Source organism: Protomyctophum parallelum, assembly GCF_964188405.1.
Source record: "Protomyctophum parallelum genome assembly, chromosome: 9".
Taxonomy (NCBI): domain Eukaryota; kingdom Metazoa; phylum Chordata; class Actinopteri; order Myctophiformes; family Myctophidae; genus Protomyctophum; species Protomyctophum parallelum.
In genome coordinates, this window is record NC_139706.1 from 38,933,435 (window position 1) to 38,957,769 (window position 24,335).

The 24,335-nt window shown below is 42.8% G+C and overlaps 1 protein-coding gene across 1 annotated transcript in view; it reads left to right on the forward strand.

Annotated features, from left to right (window-relative positions):
- egfem1 (EGF-like and EMI domain containing 1) overlaps positions 1-24,335 on the forward strand; it is an 89,117-nt gene that overhangs the window by 20,834 nt on the left and 43,948 nt on the right. Inside the window, exons 5-14 of the mRNA XM_083773817.1 lie at positions 7,748-7,876; positions 11,342-11,464; positions 13,450-13,575; positions 14,833-14,955; positions 15,716-15,838; positions 17,015-17,152; positions 17,821-17,943; positions 19,182-19,304; positions 22,035-22,268; positions 23,098-23,229. Coding sequence (XP_083629943.1) covers positions 7,748-7,876; positions 11,342-11,464; positions 13,450-13,575; positions 14,833-14,955; positions 15,716-15,838; positions 17,015-17,152; positions 17,821-17,943; positions 19,182-19,304; positions 22,035-22,268; positions 23,098-23,229 — 1,374 coding nt within the window. The remainder of the gene's footprint in view (positions 1-7,747; positions 7,877-11,341; positions 11,465-13,449; positions 13,576-14,832; positions 14,956-15,715; positions 15,839-17,014; positions 17,153-17,820; positions 17,944-19,181; positions 19,305-22,034; positions 22,269-23,097; positions 23,230-24,335) is intronic.

Here is a 24,335-nt window from a genome sequence, read left to right on the forward strand (position 1 = left end):
TGATATATGACTCCTCTATTACGGCTGCATCTGCAAATTATTTCCCTGGCTGCATTTCTCAACATCCCACCTGGCCTATCACATGACCTATACACTGTGTTATATTTTTCATTGGGCTTGGTTAAACGTTTTTCTGCAAATAATCCAACATTGTAAAATATAATTGGTATCATATCATATGCACTTCATTGGATCTCTTTATGGTTTATGAATACCGGTATACGATTTACAATTTAGGCATTTAGCAGACGCTCTTAATCCAGAGCGATTTACATTAAGCATTGTTTTTTAATATAGAATATATTTTTAGATGGTAGTACCTAAGAGGGTCATCCTGTCCGGTGACGTGAGAAAGCTATAATATGGTTCAATTCATGACCCAGAACTAGAAGCACGTTGCTTTGATGACTTCAACCACTCTGTTGGTGTTGGACGGGAGTCAGTGCACATCTAATGACATCTTCATTTGTTTGTTTGTTTTTGCTTCTGGTTATTTTTAAGTCCAGCGCAAAGCGCTAATTACTACACTTTAAATTGACTGCAGACAGCAAATAATCTTTATTCTCCTCCCTTGAGCTGTTTTACAAACCACAGGGATGGATTTCTGGCTATGCATGTGGGTTATGTCAGTAGGACGGCTTACTGTACTGTACAGTCGTCGTAGGCAAATCCCTCACGTCCCTCAAATGACGTTAAATGCCATAGCTAAATCTTTTCTTCATGATTTGGTTCAAGAGTCAGCTTACTAAAGAGTCATCACTTTAGAAAAGCCATTCAACTGACCCCAGTATTGTGGCCGTAAGTTGCTGATTGTCAGCTTAGGACAAGAGTTGACTGATGGCTTTCAATTAATTACGTCACAGTTGAAATTGTGTTACAGTACTTGCCTGGCTAAACTGGCTTGATTGTGAGTCAAGTCATTTCAATAATGAAGCTTTCGGTCTACTGACCTTCTTCAGGCACTCACTTACTCCGAAATATTAAAACCCATCCAAGTTTTTGTAAAGACTATCGAAGCTGATAGTAAATGTTATGGTGAGATTAATGGTTGCATTTGTACATATTAAGGAGCTGTGGCATTGGGACTTCATGCTGGAAATCACTAATACATCAGCCTGAGGATTAGAGCCAGACCATTACAGTATATCGGGTAGGCCAATGTATAGGCCACTATTTGATGTTTTTGACAACATCTGTATCTGTAATTATGCAGCCACTGTGTCACGATTTCTTACCACTTTCAACATACGTAACAAATTTTTGCTTAGTTGTAAAATATAACTTTTTGACAGAATATTGGTCAAAATATCCGTAATCAGACTCTCCAGAATCGGGTCGGCATCAGATGCAAAACTCTGGCATCATTCCTCTACTGATCGTCTACTGAACATAACAGGTGCCTCCCATAAATGGATATGTTCTAGCATGTCTTCACAGTGACTGAATGGATCTTTTACCTCTCATACAGTGTCTTCTGTCCAGTTAGCCTTTTGATAATGATGACGAGACACTTCGAGCTGATATTGGGACCTCATTAGGGCTCACAGAACCAGAGGGATCAAAGTGGTTAATGTGTACGGGGTCTCATATTGTTAATGACAAGTATTTGTTTTGGGGATGGGGGCAGGGGTCTTGGGATCACCCCTGGTGAAGTGGAATGTGCTAAACCCACATGGTGGCCTGCTGGCCTACATGGAGACCAGGACACAGGCCCCAGAGGAGTATAGCTCAACGTTTGCACCATGTTGTTTACAAGTGGCGCAGAACTCACCTTGTGCCTGTGTGCGCGTGTCTGAAATTGTGACTCTATTTGGACCCCAAATAAAAAATAACAATACCTTGTCATTGCCTGAGAACATCCAAAGTGCTGACCTATTCTTCCTCCATCCCAGTTGAACCAGATCACTCTGCTTGCCCTTAGAAACCAAGCGTGGGTGTGGCCTGACATGACAACACGGCGACCCATCCTTGGTTTCTGAGGTCATGTGGGATCCTGCAGGCTGAACTGAAGGCCACAATACACCAACGGCATTTGGCATGTAGATGACAAACTGTTTTGGGAATATTGATTAACATCGGTTTGCCTCTCCCTAGGGAGAAACAACAGATATAAAATGTATGGATTGTCTCTTGTAGTGGATTATTCCTCACATTGTTTGATATACCAACGTAGACTGATAGACTGACATTGAGTCCTTGATTATAAAGCACTGACAGGAAAAATGCAAGCAATTGTATGTACTTGTGAATAATTGTACATTTAAGAACAGTGGCCTCATGGCTATGGTTAGACTAGAGTGTCTGCCCTAAGATTGGGAGAACAGGGGTTCAATCCCGAATCATACCGTAGATAGATGATAAATGGTACCGAATGCGTGCCTGCTTGGCACTCAACCTCAAGGGTTGGATTGGGGTCCCTGCGACATACAGCAAGCTGCCTGACGCTGTGCACATGAGATAGGCTCCTCCTGACAACATGGCCCAGGAACCGTTGGTTTCCAAGTCTTCCTACTTAGCTTTGTTAATAAGAAGAAAGGGTACTCAGTACTCACTATGAAGGTCTCCAAAAATCCAAGTTAATGTTACTTCCAATGAGTTCTAGCCAAATTCAAGCACTGCTTGCCAAATTAAAGTAACAATGTTGTCAGTCAGCAGTCCAATGAGTTAATAATAGTGATGATGAATGTCACATGGCCAACTAGGTACAGTCTCCCCCTCAGGGACTGGTGTGGCCTACTGGCCCACATGGGGGAAAACATTTTTTCACTCTTACCCTATTTTCTACACATTGACCATATCTCCCCTTTTTTGGAATGAACATTCAGCAAAGATAACTGTTCTACAAGCTCACAGTGTGTGTTAAGCTTGTAGATAGATATTTTGTGCGAAGAGAGTTAGTGTAGAGGGAAATACCCCACTCATTGCTCCTCATGAGGCGGGCGCGTTGGACAGCCTCTCCGCCTACTCCGCTGACCGTGGTGTCAGCATGAATACACCACTCTCTTACTAGATTACTCTGTAACAGACGTCCCAAGTAGCCAATCACACCCTGCAGCATGACGCTTTGCTCCCAGCTCAAAATTGATTGGCCACTTAGGACATTTTTTTTAGTCTGCCTACCCAGTGCCGTTTACACCACTCTGTGCCTACCCATAATCACCTCATGCTTGCTGTATTATTAGCCTACCTGATTGTCACTAGGGGCACGGGGCTGTAATATTATGTTATATATATATTATATATGATTAAAAAAAATCCCAGCTTCAAATTTGTTAAGGCACAGCCTTGCCTATAGCCTTACATAAATGTCATTTCTCAGTCTTAGTTTCTCATCTCCATCTTCGTACAGTGGCCCTGTCTTTACAAAATCAGCCGCAAGCAGTTCTGTATGTGTGTGTGTGTGTGTGCGTGTGTGTGTGTGTGTGCGTGCGTGCGTGCGTGCGTGCGTGCGTGCGTGCGTGCGTGCGTGTGTGTGTGTGTGTGTGTGTGTGTGTGTGTGCGTGCGTGCGTGTGTGCGTGTGTGCTCATCCATGTGTTTTTGTACGCTCGTGCATGTATTTGCAGCAGAGAGATGGGGAATCATGCATTTTATCTGAGCAGCAGTTGCTGACTATATTTCATGGAGTTTTCTGCTGTTTGGAATGCCATGTGAGTTACTGTTGCAGGATGGATGTTTCCCGTGCACTTGGCCAGAGAAACATCAGAACATGAACACAGGGGAGAGCTGGATGTAAATTCACTGAATGCTTCAGCAGCTTTGAGCCACTTATCTACCCCCACCACACACACACACACACACACACACACACACACACACACACACACACACACACACACACACACACACACACACACACACACACACACACACACACACACACACACACACTCAGAATTGATTTTCAACCGTTCATCACAATGACCTTGGAGAATATGGCCCTGATATAGCTTATATTTTTGGGTTGCATTTTGGTGGATGAACTTTGTATTAAACTTTGAATAAATTCTTGAACACATGACACAACCGGGACGAACATTCAGCAAAAATAGCAGATCTACAAGCTTTTTGTGAGCTTGTAGTATGGAAAAAAATTACACCTGTGTGAACTGAGCGGTGCAACTATGCTGAACCAATTTTCGATACCCGTACCCGCCCCGACCGTCAATCATCAGTTCCGCAACCCGCCCGTTACCCGTGATTTATATAAAACTCAAAACCAGATCCGTCCCGTCCGTCAAAAAATGTACCCGGCCGTTAGCCGCCCCGTTACCCGTTCGTAGAGCTCTATCATTGACTTTATTTCATGTGGTGGTGGTGGTGGGCGGCAGCAGTGCTTTGCACACGGAACGGAAGACATGTAGTTGACTGAGGCTACTGCTGCTTATTATCACAACATAAAGTTATATCATGATTTCAACCTAAATGGCATATTGGCATAATATATCAACAAGGAGAGGATGATAAAAAAAAGATTAGCCTGATGAGTCGACCGTCTTGATACAAGGCTGTTTCAAACACGGTCATCACTCATCAGGCTAATCTTTTTAACTTTATTTACACTTAGACAGAGTGACGCATTAGGAATTAGGCCAACATTACCTGGGTTAGCTTTACAGCTTGTGTTGGCATTATAATCCCTTGGTGTTTCTTCAGCGTGAGCGAACGGAAATATAGGCTACAGGAGTACAGGCTGCAGAATGGTGATAAAGAAATAAACTCCACGCGTGAAATGCTACGATAAGGAAGAAAGGATTCGGCCGTGATGTCACTGCTATGCAACAAGGAAGTAGCACAGGGAAGCACAGCAGCAGAAACAGAACGCCCTTATGAAGGAATCGGCAGTGATGTGACAACTCTGACGATTCCTTGGGCATGTGACGGATTTAACTTGTCTCCCTCCGCTGTTTTGAAAACCCCCAGCTCAGCTGCTGTTTATAACATCGTGCAGTGTGGGTCTGCTGATTAAAAAAGGTCACCCACCCTCGTTGCGTTCCGAACTTCCGCCCGTACCCGCACCCGTTAATTTATAAAGGTATATTGTCCTGCCCGTTCCCACCCGTCAAACTCGGGTACCCACGGGGTATCTGCAGGTATCCGACCCGTTGCAGGACTCTGGCGGACACACACACATGGCTGCGTATTGGAGAGGCTAGGCACCGCTCAAAAAGAGTCCCCAGGGGGCTTAGTATAGACCCCTGGGGTACTCCGCGGTCAACTGCACACTGGTAGCTACAAAAGATAAAAAGATGCAAGTGATGATCAACACGCTCCTTGACGCCATCAATTGTGCTTCCGACGAGCGAGAGCAATATTAAGGAAAATAAAGCTTGGGGTTAAAAATAACTGGCTGACGGAAATAATTAATTGCCCCCCATTACAAGCAGGGCTTGTGTGAAGAGAGAACATGAGTGGAAATGGCTAAATAACACTGATCGTTTTGTAGCTTTGTAGCTGAAGTTGAAGCCAGCTCAACTTGGATTGTAGCTTTGTATCTGTCTGTGTGAACACAGCATAAGAGATAGCATTATGATGATATAACCTTGAATATGATGCAAGACAGTTCTAAGTGAAATGCAGACTCTAATCGTTAGTGTGGTAATGATCAGGTTTCCTTTTTGCCATAGGCAGCAGCAGTGGTTAGACTGAACACTGTAATTGTCTTTTTACATCCTGATGCTGTACATAGAACTTGATTTGTCATGTGGTCTCAATCTGCACAAACAAGCAGCGAAACTGCTCATGGCATGGCCTGTTTTCATCTTCCCATTCTATATTCTGCTCTCTCTCTCTCTCTCTCTCTCTCTCTCTCTCTCTCTCTCTCTCTCTGTCTCTGTCTCTCTCTCTTTACAAGCAACTCTAGCCATGTTGTCAGGGTCATAGGTTTAGCAAAAAAAAAGTTATATTTGAATCTTTCAACAGACGAGACTCTCCTCTGTGACCCTGCAAAGGAATGCAACATCAGATACTGGAATGCTCCACTATCCGGGGATACAGAACAAGCTGAACATATCGATAAATATAATTTAAGCCAAAAGAAATGACGCAAATGAATGTAATTAAGATGATTGTTAGAATGTTTGGTGTGTGTAATGTGGGGCAGATTGAGGTTGGAGGACAGGGCTGCGCGGCGCTAGGTTCCGTGAGGCTGTCCGTGCGTTGTGGCGTTGTGAGGAGGCGCTCTAGGCGAGCAGCTGTCTTGCTCTATGCTAGGGAAGGGACAGACTGACAGACAGCGGTTCTTGAATTTAATAATGATGATTGATAGATAGATAGATAGATAGATAGATAGATAGATAGATAGATAGATAGATAGATAGATAGATAGATAGATAGATAGATAGATAGATAGATAGATAGATAGATATACTGTCCTTTTACCGTCTATATAGTAGCCTGGGTCCATACAAATCTGCTGGTGCAAAAACTGCCCATGGCGGATTTCCAGTGATATAGTCTGGCCACATACAAGGCTAGTCTATAAGAGGGTTGATGTGTGTGTGTGTGTGTGTGTGTGTGTGTGTGTGTGTGTGTGTGTGTGTGTGTGTGTGTGTGTGTGTGTGTGTGTGCGTGCACACGTATGTGCGCATGTGTGCGTGCGTGCGTGCGTGTGCTTGTCTGGAGCCAATCTTGTAAACTGCTGGAACCGATCAGTGCCAAATGTGTTGTGGGAATGCTTTGCCAAGATGATCAATGTCTCACTCACTTTGTCACATGCTACCAGCAGGGGAAATAAGTACCATTTTTCACATGTTCACATGTTCACATATTTTTTGGAAATATAAACTTAAAAATGTAGGCTATATTGGGGCGCTCAGGTGGCACAGTGGTATGGCTTAACTCCCCCGACTTAAATTTGACTGCTGAAATTGTGCTTCGACTTTCCTTTGATACCTCTATAAAACAACAGTGTCCATACATGAATGTTTCTCCATGATCAATACAAAAAAAACACACACACACACACACACACACACACACACACACACACACACACACACACACACACACACACACACACAGCCATATTGTGGTCTCTAACTATTACAGCTTCTTCATACAGCTTGATCATATTAGTAGTGTTTGTGTCGTTCAATGTATATTCTTTGGTGGTGATGCACTAGCTCATTCGTAAACAATGTTCATTATAGTAACAAGACGAGGAGAGCCTGCAGGCCTGTTGCTGGAGCACTAGTAAACAACGAACCAAGCTGGAAACTATTTGAGTGTTGAACTAAAAAGAAAGAAACATCGAAGGAAAGCATAGAGTTTTTTATTGACATACCTGTTTAGATTTAGATGCAGATTAATGATTGCAATAGACTAATGAGTCATGACTTTAAGTACAAGCAATTGACTGATGGGGTTTAATTTAGATTTGACTACCCTGGATATAAAATATCCCTTAACTTGGATTGGGTGGTGTAATGTGTGACCATTGTCACACATTTCCCTTTAACCTTAGCTTGGCTAGACTGGTACATTGACTAATGGCTATAGACTCAAACTTACGACAGTGTTGTGAGACAGCAAGGATCTACAATGTGCGATGTGAAAATTACTTTAGTAAAGAGAGAGAGAGAGAGAGAGAGAGAGACAGACAGACAGACAGAGAGAGAAGGGTGTTACACAGAGAGAGGGGAATCTTCAGCAGAATTGAATTAGATTGGAAAGCATACAGCCCTCACTTTTGATTTGATCTGAGCGTTTTTCTGAACATGCATTAATAACACCGGCCTCTCCTTTCAGATGTCAATGAATGTGAGGTGAATGAAGGCGTCCAGATCTGTGAAGGCTACTGTTGCAACACCATTGGCAGCTTCTACTGCAAATGTCCTGAGGGCACCAGACTAGGGCCGGACGGCAGAGCTTGTCAGGGTAAGATGAAGATCTGGATGTGAACAAATTAAAAATATATTTACTACGATTGTGCACTTTTTGCCTGCAAAAGATAGAAATGTGTCGTTGCTTGCACATACTGTACATAGGTCTGCTACTTAAGAGGGGTACATTAAAAACAGAGAAAGGTTGTACTGTATGTTTTAAGTGCATTGTAAATAACCTGGCATACCTAGAGGCTTTCCTGCCCAGCTAGAGCTTCCTGTGGGAAGTGCTGAATGGGAGAAGTTACTTGAACTAACTTGAATGTTTGAATCTCGTCAAGGAGTTAAACTTCCAAGTACATTCCCTTATTTTATTTTATTTTTAAGTGGTGCAACCACTTCATTACGGAGCTTTGTGTGTCTCTGGCTGGCTGCCTGCCTGGCTGGGTCTGTCCCTGGTGTCCCTGGTGTCACTGTTGTGCAGCCTAACACACACATACTGTACATATTTACTGTATATATGATGATTTCAGGTGTGACAGTACAGTACAGTACAGTACAGTACAGTACAGTACAGTACAGTACAGTACAGTACAGTACAGTACAGTACAGTACAGTACAGTACAGTACAGTACCACTTTTTAAATGAAGATGCATTAAATGAACATGGCGCCTCACAATAATATAAGAAAGGAAAGGGAGGGACGGTGTAGTATTCTGATGTCATGTTGTTTCATTTTGTGCTACAAGGATACCTACATTACCTTGTAGACGTTAGTCTCGCGTTAGTCTAGGAAAATTGGCCTCAGATCCTGTGCAGCAGGGGCGTGGCCCAGTGCGTTGCGTTTCAAATGAAATGCGAATCAAAAGACAGGGGCGGGTTCCACATGGAGCTACATCTAAATAAGACGGAAGGGAAACAATTGCTCCTTGAGCGGTGGTGGCCTACTACAATTCAATTTGGAATTGGATTCCCTTCGGACTATTTTCATGGTATGCACAGTGCTTCAGACCGGAAAGGGGAGTGTCCGCTCGGATTCTGAGCGCAACGTACTTCCCTCACATGGATACGGTCCTTTTTTCCCAGAAGTCTTTCTCGCCCGCCTAGTGGTGAAAAATAAAACTTCTGGGAACTCAGATTCGTCTCGCGTAGCCAGACAACTATTCTACAATCTCCGAATGCTATATAGAGTCTGGAACTACACCTTCACAAAAATATATTTTACAATATCTTTAAATTTTATTTCTGCTAAGCAGCAAGCTATATATGCTTTATATTACGATAAATTTGCGTGACTGTAAAGACGAAACGGAAGTGGGGAGGAGGCTTTATATTTTACTCACGCCATGGGTTCCCACAGAAGATTAACAATGGAATTACTAGTGCGTTTTAATAAGATCAGTAGAAAACAAAGCAAAGTTTTATGGCTTCAGCATTTTCAGGCAAGATATTAATGGGTGTAATTTATGTTGTACAACAACCCGTAAAACTCTGTTTTTAACTACAGACCTTATTTTTGTATAAATCAATAACGCTATGATAAATGATTGCGAACAAACTGATTGTGATCTAATTTCTGGGTTTTAGGACCTCAAACTGTAGCAGCCTATACATACTATATGATTCTTTGCTTTAATTATCTCACGATTTATCTGAATCACAGCCTCTCTAGCTATGCTGTCTAGCCTCACTGAATCTTAAATATCTTGCCTAGGCTGTAAAAGATCTGAGCAGTCAGCAGACCACACAGGCTGGGATAGCTTTCTAATAATCTCTTGGACAAGCATCTCTTGTGACTGACCAGTAATTTGGGCTCATCTGCTCAGACATTAAGTTCTACAGAACTTACAGGTGTGAACAGGTGTCCATGACCATGGATGGATTCCTGATACGGGATGTGGTTCACTTTTAGTGGACCAGAACATGGTGGAATGTGTGGTCTTTCTTTATGAACCTGAGAAAAACGAAATGGAACAGTGGAATTTCCTTGTCCAGGTTTAGTGTGTGATGATACTCTACCCTTGAAAGGGGGATTGTGAGACAACATCTGGGGGTCCACTGAGGTACATTTGACCACTTGCAGACAAAAACATAATCAAATGTATGTAAATGTAGTGCATTATTTATTTTAGTTTGTCCATGGAAGATGAGATTGATCAAACACCCCAGACATATTTGCTATTTTTAAACGGCTCAAAATACCTTAAAGTATTAATTTGTCCAGGTCTAGCCTACTCTAAATGCTTGTTCAGCAGCTCAGGGTTAGGGTCAGGTGGTGTCATACGATACCATTCACACTGCATGGCCTCAGACGACAAAATACCACCCCCCCCCCACCCATAATTCCAAAACACCACCCCCACACATAGTACCACAGACCCAAATTCACCCAGTATTGAAAGGCCGCCATTGTGTTCCCCATTGAAATCCTCTCAGACGAAGGCTGCTTTTGAGTATATTAACCTCATCAAACATCCCCTACATCTAGGATCTTGTATGCATTATATTCCCCCCACATCAGAGCTGGGCCCCATGACTTCATGAATATGCCAACGTCCACAGGGGGTTGTGTAGTAGAGATCCCTTATTTTAGTCAGTCAGCTGTCTAAAGGAATTGTGGATGATTTTCTGGTTCCTCTAACTAACCTGATCATATTAATCTGTTCCTGGTCATTTTGGAGGGGCTGTTCCCACGAATGCACGAGAACCCCCCCCCATTCCTCAATTCCTACCAAACGTGTGAGCACGAACACATCGTGCGTGTGCTCGGATGGACAGGCATGGGCAAAAGAGATGAAAATGACTTACAGCCACTCTATTACTTGGGATGCTATTCAACGTCTGAGCAACAGCCTCAAATGTTATAACAGTGCGTTCTTGAACTAGTGTCTGTGTGTGTGTGTGTGTGTGTGTGTGTGTGTGTGTGTTATGCATGCGTGAGTGTGTGCGTGCATGTATTAGCCAAAAATAGCAGATCTACAAGCTCACACAATGCGTCGCAACACAACTAATTTGACTTATGGTGTAAATGGAAAAACGTTACCAAAGTACGTACAGTTGTAACTCAAGTCCAGTTCTACAGTGGTTTAAGAGGTTAATGACATTTGCTGAGCACATTCCCCAGGGGAGGAAGTTAGGAACCATAATAATCATTTGAGTGACCCCACAACTGTTACTCTAATGCCACCTTCAGGTCAAAATGTCAACTTTGCATACAGGAATGCTCATTTTCTACTTGACAGGTTGTAGGACCCAATGGCCTTAAACACTAGTGCCAAAACGTGTTTTCATGTTTTAAAGGGATTTTGGATCTCGCCCTTGCTGGTTATCTATTTATCTGCACTAGGGTGCAAGCTCAAAGGATGGCAATGCCAGTTGATTTGGACAATTTTGGTTGACATTTTTTTTACACTGCGGAAATAGCAGATCTACATTAATCTTAATGTGTGTGTTTGTGTGGGTGTGTGTGTGCGTGCGTGCGTGTGTGCGTGCGTGCGTGCATGTGTGTGTGTGCTGTAGATGTGAATGAGTGTGAAGAAATCAATGGAGGGTGTCAGCAGACGTGTGTCAACACACCAGGCTCTCATCACTGCGAATGCAGCCATGGCTTCCGCATGCACAGCGATGGACGGACCTGCATTGGTGAGCACTAAACCCCTTTCCCCTCACACACCCACACAACATGAATGCTGCAGGAGTTTGCCAACTTCACAGGAAAGTTGAAGAAAGAGTGCTGTGTATGTGCTGTAGGAATTAAGTGAGTGCAACATTTATCGTTGGCCTGGACCGGCCTAGCGGTCCAGGCACCTAGGCTGGTAATCTCGATGACCTTAGAGATACTAGTATGTACCTTTAAAAGTACAATAATATAATACACATACAGTGTTGAATAGATAACATATTTGAGGATTGCACTTAGTAATTAAGTAAGAAAACAATGAAAGAGAGCCATTTCTTTCTTTCTTATTCAGGGAATAAAAAACAAATTATTTATTAATTTTTTTAATTGTGTGGCTGATTTGCATGCAGTAATAGCTAAAGGGGGGGGGTGCAGGCATTATTTTTTATTTTTTATAATTTTTTTAAGATATTTTTTCGCGGCTTACGCCTTTTATTGATTTTTGAAGGGACAGACAGTAGGCTGACAGGAAACGGGAGAGAGATGGGGGGATGACATGCAGTAAAGGCCGTGTCGGGCTCGGGAGTCGAACCCGCGGCACACTGCGACTGGATTACCAGTCAGGTGCCCAGACCGTTACGCCACGGCCTGGGCCGTGCAGGCATTATTTAACATCCTTCTGTTGTGATACAGACCAGACACGTTGAAATGCATCATTTCACATAGGCTTGCAGAGATTTTCCTGGACTGAGCTAGAGCTAGCCCTATACTGTCACAATCGTATACTGTCAGCTATTGACGTCTTTCTCACAATTGAACTACGTTAAATAGTTTTACGTTCACTAATTAAAAGCTTTCTGCTAATGTAAATTCAATATACTCAGCTCCTCAAACAATACTAACCAATCAAGTGTTTTTTCCCCTCCACTACAACAACAATGTAGACTTTACTACGGCTATGCTGGATTTCAGTTTTGTATTATTTGCTCACATGGCGAGAACATCTGGTGCCTGTAAGTCCACAGGAAACCTGACCACTGTTGGGCGGAAACTGTTACTTTTCAGGAAATGGAAAAAAATAAGCTGTGCTAGTTCCAATGTAGTTGTTATTTAGTCACAAGTCTTGTTAATAGTTTACTTTGTTTCAATATTTATAAAACGTAAAGATATACTTAAAATTGTATAACCTGGCATCCCTGTTAGCCGAAAATGTTCCAACATTTAAAAAAAAATGCAAAAATATTCATTCAAAAGATGAAATATGGAGATGCAAGGTTTCTGCCTGACATCGACAATATATTTCCCCATGATTTCATCAGCGGATGATGAAGCAAAGGTTGTCTTGGATCACTTCCATGGTCACCTCCATGATTCACTCTATAATATCTCTGTTTGCTGACTGTTGGTTTCAAGCTCTGTGGTTTACTGTATGGTTGGGTGTATGGTTGGTTTTCCTAATTGTATCTGCTGAAGTCATCATTGTTAAAACCCAGCCGCTCTCTTTCACTTTTATGGCCAGTCTGTGTCATCATGTCTGTATTTAGAGCACCCATAGGCGCAGGGCTGACTTCCTTATTCGGCACATCATTAAATCACAGGAGAATGACTTTGGCTGGAAAGCGCATTAGAAAGTAATCAGGGTTAACCACTGGAATGGGCTCACTATCATTTTCCAGTTTCCAGCCGTTACCCGACTGCTTTCCTTAATCACATGGCCACTGAGCTCGAGGTGTGAAAACCATTCCAGGGTGCTATTTGTCCCCTTTTGTGCATTAGGCATTACACCATTACTTATATAACTGAGAGTAGAGGAACTGGGGGCCATGATAATCAAAATTGTGCGTGTGTGAGTTTTTACACGGTGTATAGGTGTGTAGTAAGCTTTTGTGCCTATTTTGTGTATTCATTATGAGGGTACATTTTCATTCATAATTTGTTTGTGAGATGTGGGTTCTGTCACTTGCTAAAGTTGTTTTTCTTTGTCGTTTATTTGTCTTGTGCTACACAGCGGTGAACTCCTGTTCGGTGAAGAATGGTGGATGCGAGCATAAGTGTGTGGACATGGGAAATGATCACTACAAGTGTGAATGTCGGAAGACTTACCAGCTGAAGAGAGACGGCAAACACTGTCAATGTAATTCATCTACCGACAGGAACTTCTCACTGATAATCAAATATACATTTTCACGTGACGTATAAAGGGAGTGTCTTTGTCTGACGCAAACAATTTGAGCTAGTATTACTTGCTCAAGCAGAGCGTGCAAGTGCTGCAATCTGCTGGGTATGTATGTCGGTGTTGTCCACCGGCCAATGGGTATGTATGTATGTTGGTGTCCTCCACCGGCCATACCCATTGGCCGGTGGACATTCTCATTTATTTTTCAAAGTTGTATATAAAGGGTGTAGAACATTAGAACGGCAATTCTAGTAGACATTGGTTAATAGCATTGTGCCATGAACGCTCAGATATCATGGCACGATCTGCTCACAAGTAGGCCATGCATGGCCTACTTGTGTGCACATGGCCTACTTGTGTGCAAATCGCAAGTTGGCAGCTCGGCATTTCTAGTTTTAAACTGGCATTTCAGTTTCAGTTTCGGTTTGATAGGAATTAGCCTGGAAAACAGACAATTCTGCCAAAGCGAAATATAGTCTTGTTATGCCAGGCTAGATAGGAATGCTAGGATTAGAATGCAACCTGTCATCACAAGTAATACAGACTATAATACACCTCATATGGAAGTTAAAGGGAATACAACACCGACTACAACTGGCAGCAAATCTTACATCCTAACCTGGAATAGCAACAATGGCCATTATATTGTATGTTTTAGAGATTTTTGTTTGAGGGCTGCTAGCCCTCCTATATCCAGCTTTTGGTGTGTGCACAAACTTTGTTCTACACAAACATCAAATTCCCATTGACAATGAATGGAGAATGTTACGTCATATTGTCGTACAAATAGGCATAGTGTCTATCACTCACTTCCCCTCATCTCGGGTGTGGTTAGATAACACATAATATCCCAGCTTTCAACCTATTTCTTGATGCAATGGAACATAAGCATTTGTGCGTAAGCAGGAGACTTTGAGCTTTATACGTTATCATGGCCCAGATATGAGGGCACTAAAAACTGAACATCAGTGACAGAGGCCATATAATCACCTGCTGGTCTGAGCTGGCCTGCTGGGTTCTTGTCTCCCTCCCTTTGTTGGCGTGTCCCTGTCTGATAAATTTTCATGTGTTTACTGACCACATTTTGGTTCATTTTGTGTGTGTGTGTGTGTGTGTGTGTGTGTGTGTGTGTGTGTGTGTGTGTGTGTGTGTGTGTGCGTGTGCGTGTGCGTGTGTGTGTGTTTGTGCGTGTGCGTGTGTGTGTGTGTGGTCCAGTGAAGGATGCCTGTGAGGAGAGGAATGGAGGCTGTGCCCAGCTGTGTCGTTCAGAAGACATCCTGGCTGTGTGCAGCTGCAGGCCTGGCTTCACCCTGGCTGTAGATGGCAAGAGCTGTGACGGTACAGAGAAACACACACGTTTTAGATATACTGTAATAATAACAATACAAATTATGTTATGCACGTGGACATACACGCATGCACACACACACACAAACACACACACACACACACACACACACACACACACACACACACACACACACACACACACACACACACACACACACACACAACACACACACACACACACACACACACACACACACACACACACACACACACACACACGTGTGTATGCACAAACATAGACACACATTATAGACAACCGTCTTATCTGAAAGATTGTAATAATTTAAGTGGCATCTGTGGTCCCACTTTAAAGTAGAGGAAATTGAACACAGCTTGTTTGTTGAATCTTTGCCTGTGCTCCATATTTGAGCAAAAAAGTAAGCATCTACTATTCATAACAGCCACCCTCATAGATGGTGTGTTCAACAGTATTGAACCGTGGTGTCAGTAGGATAGCGCTAAACAAAAGCTGCATTCATCACTATATTACTATTGTTTCGAAAGTGCCTCCACTGGCGAGACAACTATCTGACCTCCGATACTTAGTTAGACCCCAGAGTCTGACCTGGCACTAACCCTAACTGAACCTTTGTGTGTGTGTGTGTGTGTGTGTGTGTGTGTGTGTGTGTGTGTGTGTGTGTGTGTGTGTGTGTGTGTGCGTGTGTGTGTGTGCGTGTGTGTGTGCGTGTGTGTGCGTGTGTGTGTGTGTGTGTGTGTGTGCGTGCGTGTGCGTGCATTTTCCTTTTAGACATTGATGAGTGCAGTACAGACCATGCCAAGTGCTCCCATGGCTGTGTGAATATGCTGGGCTCCTTCAGCTGTGTATGTAACCCCGGCTTTGAACTGGGTTCTGATGGCAAACAGTGCTACCGTAAGTACACACTGTCTTTGTCTTTGTGTGATCCAATGCAGTGTGATTACTGGACAAGTGGACATGTTACTATTTTTGATTAGACTTTTGCTGATACGCTCAAAATACATTTTAAAATACCGTGACACTGTCGCTGTCGGGTGGAAACCACCCATGTGCAAAACCATTACTTTTCAGTATGGAACACAATAACCAATATCCATTGTATTTATTTAAGCAATATTCCACTAGAGGGTGTGCTTTACCGTCATTTCGCACGCCTGCGATGCTGCAGGTACTCGCCCGCACCCTCAAGTGTAATATTGCAAATATTGCAAATATTGCAATTATACAACAGTTACACTGTTGTACACTTACACTTCTTCTTCTTGTCGTGTCCACAAGACAGTCAGTTACAACACTTGGCTAGATGTGGTTCAGCCACAGCTGAACACATTGCTGTCCCTTCTCATTAAACTCTGCCAAGTCCGATGCTGTGCAGGGATGTTCCAGCAGGGGGCATGTGAGGAGGTGCTGCATGGTCTGCGGCTCAGTGCCACAGTCACACACAATGTCCTCGTCATTTGAAAATCCCCATTTTGCGAGAGTGGCTTTTGCTCGCCCAACACCAGATCTTAATCCATTTAAGCAGTTCCACACTGCGTAGGTTCAGTCTGCTCCAGGGGGTAGTGCCTCGCTAGCCTTTAACTCCATCGTTGTAGCTGGTGGGAGGTTGCCAGTTCTTTCTTCCCACTGAGTGACTCTCTCACTACTTATGCTCAGTGTTTTCCGAGCAGAGGGATGCTATTCAGGAAACATTTACACTTAGTGTGTGTGATTTTTTTTAAATGAAATAAATACATACAAAGTTGAATTATATAACGATACATGGACACATTCTGCCCGACAGCCAAGATGAACTAAAGGCGGCACGCTCAACTCTAAATAAACAATGTCTTGAGAGGACAGCGTAGGAGTCCCAGAGGATGTTTTGTCTAGACAGTCTTTATCAGCGTTACCCTCAAAATATGTCTTTCACTTTCCAAGTCCCCACATATTGCCCAAAACAAAACACAAACAATATTCATGAAGTGCATGAAATACACAATAGTAAAAAAAAAAAAACACACAATAGAAAAGAGACTGTGAACAGACAGAGCTGACGGAGCAAAATTGGTTGTGGTTTGGGTCCTCCAGGCATTGAGATGGAGATAGTGAACAGTTGTGAGAAGAACAATGGAGGCTGCTCCCATCACTGTGAGCACACCACCAATGGACCCCTCTGCTCCTGCAACCAGGGTTACCACCTGGACAAGGACAGGAAGACCTGCGTTGGTAAATAATTGATGTCCTCTCCTGGGTATGATTCTCTCTCTCTCTCTCTCTCTCTCTCTCTCTCTCTCTCTCTCTCTCTCTCTCTCCCCCTCCCTCTCTCCCTCTCTTTCCCCTTCTATTGATGATCATATCGGGGCGGCAGTGGCTCAGGAGGTACAATAGATTGGCCACTTGGGAAGTTCTTGGTCCGATCCCTGGCTCCCCCTGGGTTATTGTCAAAGTGTCCTTGAGTAAGACACTGCTCCCGATGAGCAGGTTTGTGCCTTACATGGTTTCGCAGTTGGTTCCGGTATGGGGCGGCGGTGGCTCAGGGTTTGAGTGGCCGGATGGTAACCGCAAGGTTGCCAGTTCGAACCTGGGCTCCCCCAGAGTTAGTGTCGAAGTGTCCTTGAGCAAGACTCTGAACCCCTAATTGCTCCTGATGTGCTGGTTGGTGCCTTGCATGGTTTCCGCTGCCATCGGTGTATGAATGTGTGTGTGAATGGGTGAATGTAAAGCGACTTGGATAAAGGCACTATATAAATGCACCATTTACCATATGGTTTCCTTCGCTGTCAGTGTGTGAATGTGTGTGTGAATATAATGCACATTGTAAAGTGCTTTGGATAAAGGCGCTATATAAATGCCTTGATGCCAGCTGGCTCCTACCCACTCTTTTCCATCCTCAGATAGCGATGAATGTGAGAGTGGGGATGCATGCTGCAGCCACTACTGTAGGAACTATCCAGGAGGCTACGAGTGCAGCTGCAAGGCCGGACACAGACCCAACCCAGATGGCTGCGGCTGCGATGGTAAGAGGGCTTGAGTCTAAGAGTAAGATCTCATTGTACAATTGATTTCTAATTCACTGACACACTTACAATGGCAGGACATACGTTTCCAAGGCTCATTTATGTACTAATTATCTCCACCAGGCCGAAGGCATGTGGGGAGAGTATGTTTTGCACTCCGTCCGTCGGCGTGTCCGTCCGTCCGTGTGTGTGTCCGTCCGTGTGTCCGTGAACAGCTAATCTCGGCCACCGTTAACCCGGTCGATGCCATATTTTGCACACACACTCCCTGGATGCCAACCATGAACCTCTGCCCCAAACTTTCCAGAACGGCCTGTTATAGCGCCACCAGGAGGCCGCTTTGTGCAAAACAAGTTTTTGCACAGTACACCTACAGATTTTGTCCAAACATCACGCAAATTTGTACACAGTCTCTCTAGAGCCATTCAACGAAACGGGTCTTTCAGATTTATCAGACTCCATCCTGATTGGTTAAGATTGGCTTCCAAAGTTCACAGGAGTGCTCAGTTTCAAACAAAATGCTGCAAATCATGAACACATCGCGTGATTTCCGTGAAATTGTGCACCCACATTCCCACTAGGCCGACGACGAAATGCCACATGAACAATTTCAACTCAGCCTCAAGGTGGCGCTATAACTGGCCGAAAAGTGTTTTTACCTCTAACTGCACGGATCTGTGGATAACCTGGTGGAGACCTGTGCCCGGAAGGGCACTTTTTCTAGTTCTTATATATTTTTTACAGATCTGTTGTTGTAACTATTAGATCACCAGTATAACTGTCCAATGAAATATTCCATATAACTTTTTATCACATAAACCAATGAATGTGTACAGTGTCAGCATAATTATTTGCATGCTGGGAAAGGAACTTAATTGAATATTATTTCAAATCGATCAACAACTATAAACCACTTACCCTAGCATCCCTATTTTGAGGGCGGACATTTGGCTAAAGTATTAGCTCTACAAGCTCTGTGGGTAGATTGGCTAATGGCTATACTGTAAGAATTCTTATAGAGGCAAAAAAGAGTGGGCCTTGTATAGACACACCCTGCCATATTTTGTCAAAAATAATGTTTTATTCACAAACATTAGATATATATTATACTTTAAACAAAGTATATATCATACTTATATAGTGAAAATGCAACCTCATTTGTGAACATATTTTTTAAAGATTTGGTTAATGGGTTAATGTGGTTATTAATGAAGATATGTCATGATCTGTGTTGTTAGACATTGATGAGTGTCTTGGGGAGAGCTCAGGCTGTGAACACTACTGCATCAACACCTTGGGAACCTACGAGTGTTTCTGTCGACTGGGCTTCCGTCTGGATCACGACCGCCACGCCTGCATCCGTGAGTGAGGTTTTGTGATGACATGAACGATCAAATGGAAGACAAGGGAGTTTTTTTTTGCATTAACCCATTTATCAGATTCTAAAAATGTCTTCTGCATCCTGACAGTTTTCTGAAAAAGCTATGTTTCTATGTCAGTCGTTCTTCGATTTTTCAAAAATAGCAGACCTACAAGCTCGTAGAGTGCCACTCGGTGTCGCACTATGAGCTTATAGATCTGCTATTTTTCAATAGCTAAAGCATAACATAATGCTAACACCAAAAGGGGTTCTACTAGCCCCAAATTGGGTTAACACATTTCAACAACACAGAACATCAAGCTAAGGAAACACACTTATAAAAGGCCATTAGGGGCATGCATAAAACAAAATAAGTAAAAAATAATAGATACAGTTACAGTGCAGAATAATGTAATCAATTACTATAGCGGATAGTTTATCAGCACAACTACCCCAAAAATATTGTCCTTGAGCTGTTTGTAAGTAAATGCCGGTGAATTATCAGTGTCAGTTGTGTTAATGAAGAAACACCATCATTCCCCATCCTTGCTGGCATTCTCCAAGGCGACACACTTGCCCCGTTTCTATTTATTATTGTTGTTGTCTCCACCAGGCCGAAGGCATGGGGGGAGAGTATGTTTTGCACTCCGTCCGTCCGTCCGTGTGTCCGTCCGTCCGTGTGTGTGTCCGTGAGCAGCTAATCTCCGGCACCGTTAACCCGGTCGATGCCAAATTTTGCACACACACTCCCTGGATGCCAACGATGAACCTCTGCCCCAAAATTTCCAGAACGGCCTGTTATAGCGCCACCAGGAGGCCGCTTTGTGCAAAACAAGTTTTTGCACAGTACACCTACAGATTTTGTCCAAACATCGCGCAAATTGGTACACAGTCTCTCTAGTTCACATCTGGCTTTTAGAGCGCTACCAGGAGGCCGACTTTTGTAAAACACATTTTTGGATATTACTCCTCCGGATTTTGTCCAAAAATCCCGCAAATCGTTACACAGTATCTCCATAGTCATGTGCTCAAGACGGATGTGTCTGATATTTCATATTCCATCCTAATTGGCTAACATTGGCTTTCAAATTTTGCAGGATTGGCCTGTTTTGAACAAAAAGCCTCAAATCATGAACGCAGCGTGCAATTTGACGTGAAATCTTTCACGCACTTTCCTACTAGGCTGAGGAATATAGCCCACCCATTTCACATTGGCCTGTTATAGCGCCACCAACAGGTGGATTGTGCATGCGTGCGATCAACACGGATCTGCACCATTTCCCATATTCCATCCTGATTGGCAAAGATTGGAACAAACAAACAAAAAACATGTTTATATTACTCCTAAACATTCCTATCCTCCTGGTGGAGACCTGTGCCCAGAAGGGCACTTTTTCTAGTTGATTATGTTCTTCGTATGTCAGTTGATACTATCAATGATAAGGGCTACCAACTACACCCTAGGAGAAGCTCTCATCATCCTGCTAAATACCTAACCGACACTGACTTCGCTGATGACATCGCGCTTATCAGTATTGGAATACGCTCAGGCTCTCCTTCAGTCTCTTGAGCAGGCCTCCAACTGTGATGGTCTTTATCTCAACGAGACGAAAACTGAATACGTAAATATATGCAAATCCAACAATAACCACATTATAAAAACACCTAACAACACTTAACAACATGACATGCATCAGATCTTGTCATCCCAGCTTAGTAAGATGTTTAAAGTAAAAATATTTTGGACGACCGTTGAGCCAATTCTACTCTATGGCTCCGAGACATGGACACTTTCAAAGAAACTAGAGAAACGGTTGGATGGCACTTACACCTTCTAATGAGCGCGCAAAATCTGTCTTGGAAGAGCCACCCATCGACTAATCTAATATATGGCAACCTTCCCCGTGTTTCTTCACTAATCCGATCCAGAAGAACACAGTTTGCCAGTTTCTTCTCTGGAGTCCTGCCTCAAAGCAGGCATCACTGGGGAACTGGGGATGGCAACTGGGGATGGCAATGAAGGACCGGGAAGTCTGGCGTGTTATTGTGTTATTATTATGTTGTGTAATAGTAATCTACAAACTAAAGTGACTTGTAACTAAAGCTGTCAAATAATTGTAGTGGAGTAAAAGGTACACCGTTTGCCTTGTAAAATAAAAGTACTGTACTCAAAACTGTACTTAAAGGACCACTTCACCACTTTTCAACCTATCTTCATATACTAGGTCCTCACTAATAATCATGAACAAAATAATCATGAACAGCCCTCCTATGAGAGATGACGGAGTAGAAAAGAATCATGCCATTTTATCATGATTATTAGTGAGGATTATTAGGATTAGGATTATTAGTGAGGACCTATTATATATATTATATGTATCTTTTCCCTTTTTTGCTTCCCATATGATGAATTTAGCTACATAGAAATGTCTATTTGTATGTCTCTAAATGTTTGTATGTCTTTAAATGTTTTGATGAATTGAACAATGTGGACCCTGTTGTAAACAAGTGTAATGCTTAATTGGGTCGTCCACTCACAGTTGACAGTCTTTGTATTGAGTTTGTGCTTAAAATGTACTGTAAATTCTACAAACTGTTAATAAATATTTCAATCAATCAATCAAATGAAGATAGGTTGAAAAGTGGTAAAGTTGTCCTTTAAGTAAGTAAATGCACCATAGTTACTTTCCGCCAGTGAATTTACAACTATACCTTGGTCTGTGCATCTCAGCTCTATACAGTGACCTGGATGATGAAGAAGAGGATGGGGAAGAAGATGAGGATCTTGAGGTGCGTCGGTTGCCCGACCTGCTGTTCCGACGTCCTCCTCAGCTCCTGCGGTACACAGCAGCCCTGCACTCACGCTATGACGATGGCGGTGGTGATGATGAGGATTATGACAACGACGAGGAGGCCGAGGCCCACAGAGAACAGCGAGGGGAGCTCAGACTCGTCAGCCATATAGGTACAATACTGACCCCCGTTAACCACTTAAACCCTCCACCATTGGTTCTCAAACTCTTTATAGGATCACCATAATTCTGTAAAAGTGTACAAAATGTAGTTAACGGAAAATAATTATGAATTTACATAATGCTGATGATAGTGCTGTCAAACAAGTCTATGAAATCTATGGAAAATGTTTAATATGAAATATTAAACGTAATATTTTATATAGTCCTTGTTTCATATATCTCTCGGCCAAAAGGGTCCTTAGCCTGAAAAACGTTGAAAACCCCATCTCTAGTATAGATAGTAGATTCTATAGACACCTGAGTTGGCTCTGTATTTGGACATGGATATGATGACTGACATCACAGGCTGGCCACTTGAAATAGGAGATTCACATTGGAGCCACACTGTTCTCATGTGGTTTCTGAGATCCACATGATTCGTTCTTTTTTTATATAGATTCGTATATAATAAATGTTTTTAAACTTTGAACATGGCGTCCCTATGTTTTGCATGTCATTATTGGCCAAATAAGACCACTATCTATCTACCTCTAGCTTTGTTTCTATAATCCCCTTTGGGGTCTTGCTATTTATATTCTCTGTATTTGGCATGTCAGTTATTTATTATAAATAATTCCTATGCTTACAGGGAATTAGTCAATTGAGACAGAGCCTTGATATCAAATATTACATTTATGCTCAATAAATAATAAATAATGTATATTGAATTCAATCTACATGCCTCCCTGGGGGAACATTTGCCAAAATAGCAGATCTACAAGCTGAAATTGGTGTTGAGTCGATGAATAAAAGTACAGTTGTAGCTCAAGTCTTTCTCAGTGTGTTTAGATGGCTCATTTGGAGAGGACTGCAGTGTGAGCTGTGAGGACTGTGTCAACGGAGGTGTGTGTGGTCCAGACAAAGACCGCTGTGAATGCCAACTTGGATGGACCGGGGTCATCTGCAATGAGAGTAAGACATTTTAGCTTCTTTAATAGCAAGAGACTGAGTTGAGCAGAAAATATATAATATTTCCCCAAATGTAAAAAGAACATCTTAACTGCATGCATGACATGCCTTTTCTTTTATTTGTATTCTTTGTTCCACGATTTTGCAACCCATTCTTTCACCCAGTGTCAATTATCTAATCAAATGTAATCCTGGGCCTCCTCTGCCAACCTGGGGAGAGCAACGGACTGACCTCATGCTTTCTTCTATGCATGAGTAGTCCAAGCCGCTTCTTTTCACCTGACAGGGGGAGTTTCCCTGGTTGGACGTAGCGCATGGAAGGAACACATTATTCCAACCAGTTACATTCTCCTCCATCAGGCTGGCCAGGCGGAGGCAGTTTAGGGACCAGGATTACTGCATGTTTTTGTGAGGGTACCAACCTAGGGGACACAGGGAGAACATGCAAACTCCACACAGATATGCATTATCACCTACAATGTGGGAAGGTGATCTTTTTAGAACAAGGAGTAAAACACTATATACTGTATATATTGTTTTGCTTTTCTGCTTTTATTGGTAGTATCAAGTGGAGATTGACAGGAAAGAGTGAGAGACAGAAGGGGAGAGACATGCAGGAAAGGTCGTCATGAATGGGACTCAAACACGTGACACGCTGTCAGGCCAAAGCCTATATGTGGCATGCGCTGGACAACTTGGCCAGCGGGTGCCCTGTAAAACACTATATTAAACAGTGCAACAAACCTCAAAGAAAATAAATATAGATTTTAATCCTCAATGTTCAGAAATGCAGAAAAGAGGGGAAAGTGGGATACAAAACATAGTATTGAGAGGTTAATCATACCAATTGATTTAGTACATTAATAAAACAATAACAGTTGATTTGTTAATATAATACATGAATAAATAAATAAATACATAGGGCAATGTATAATTGCTAAGAAGATAATCAAAAGGCCCTGTAGGTCTATAGGTTTGAACCAGCCATTGGGATCCATGCAGGCCTCTTCCAGAGAGAGATGAGAGGGCTCCCTACTGTATGTGTACATCCACTCAGGGCCATGTATCAAACCCTGTCTACTCAACCGTGTGGGAGGCTGGCTTGTTTA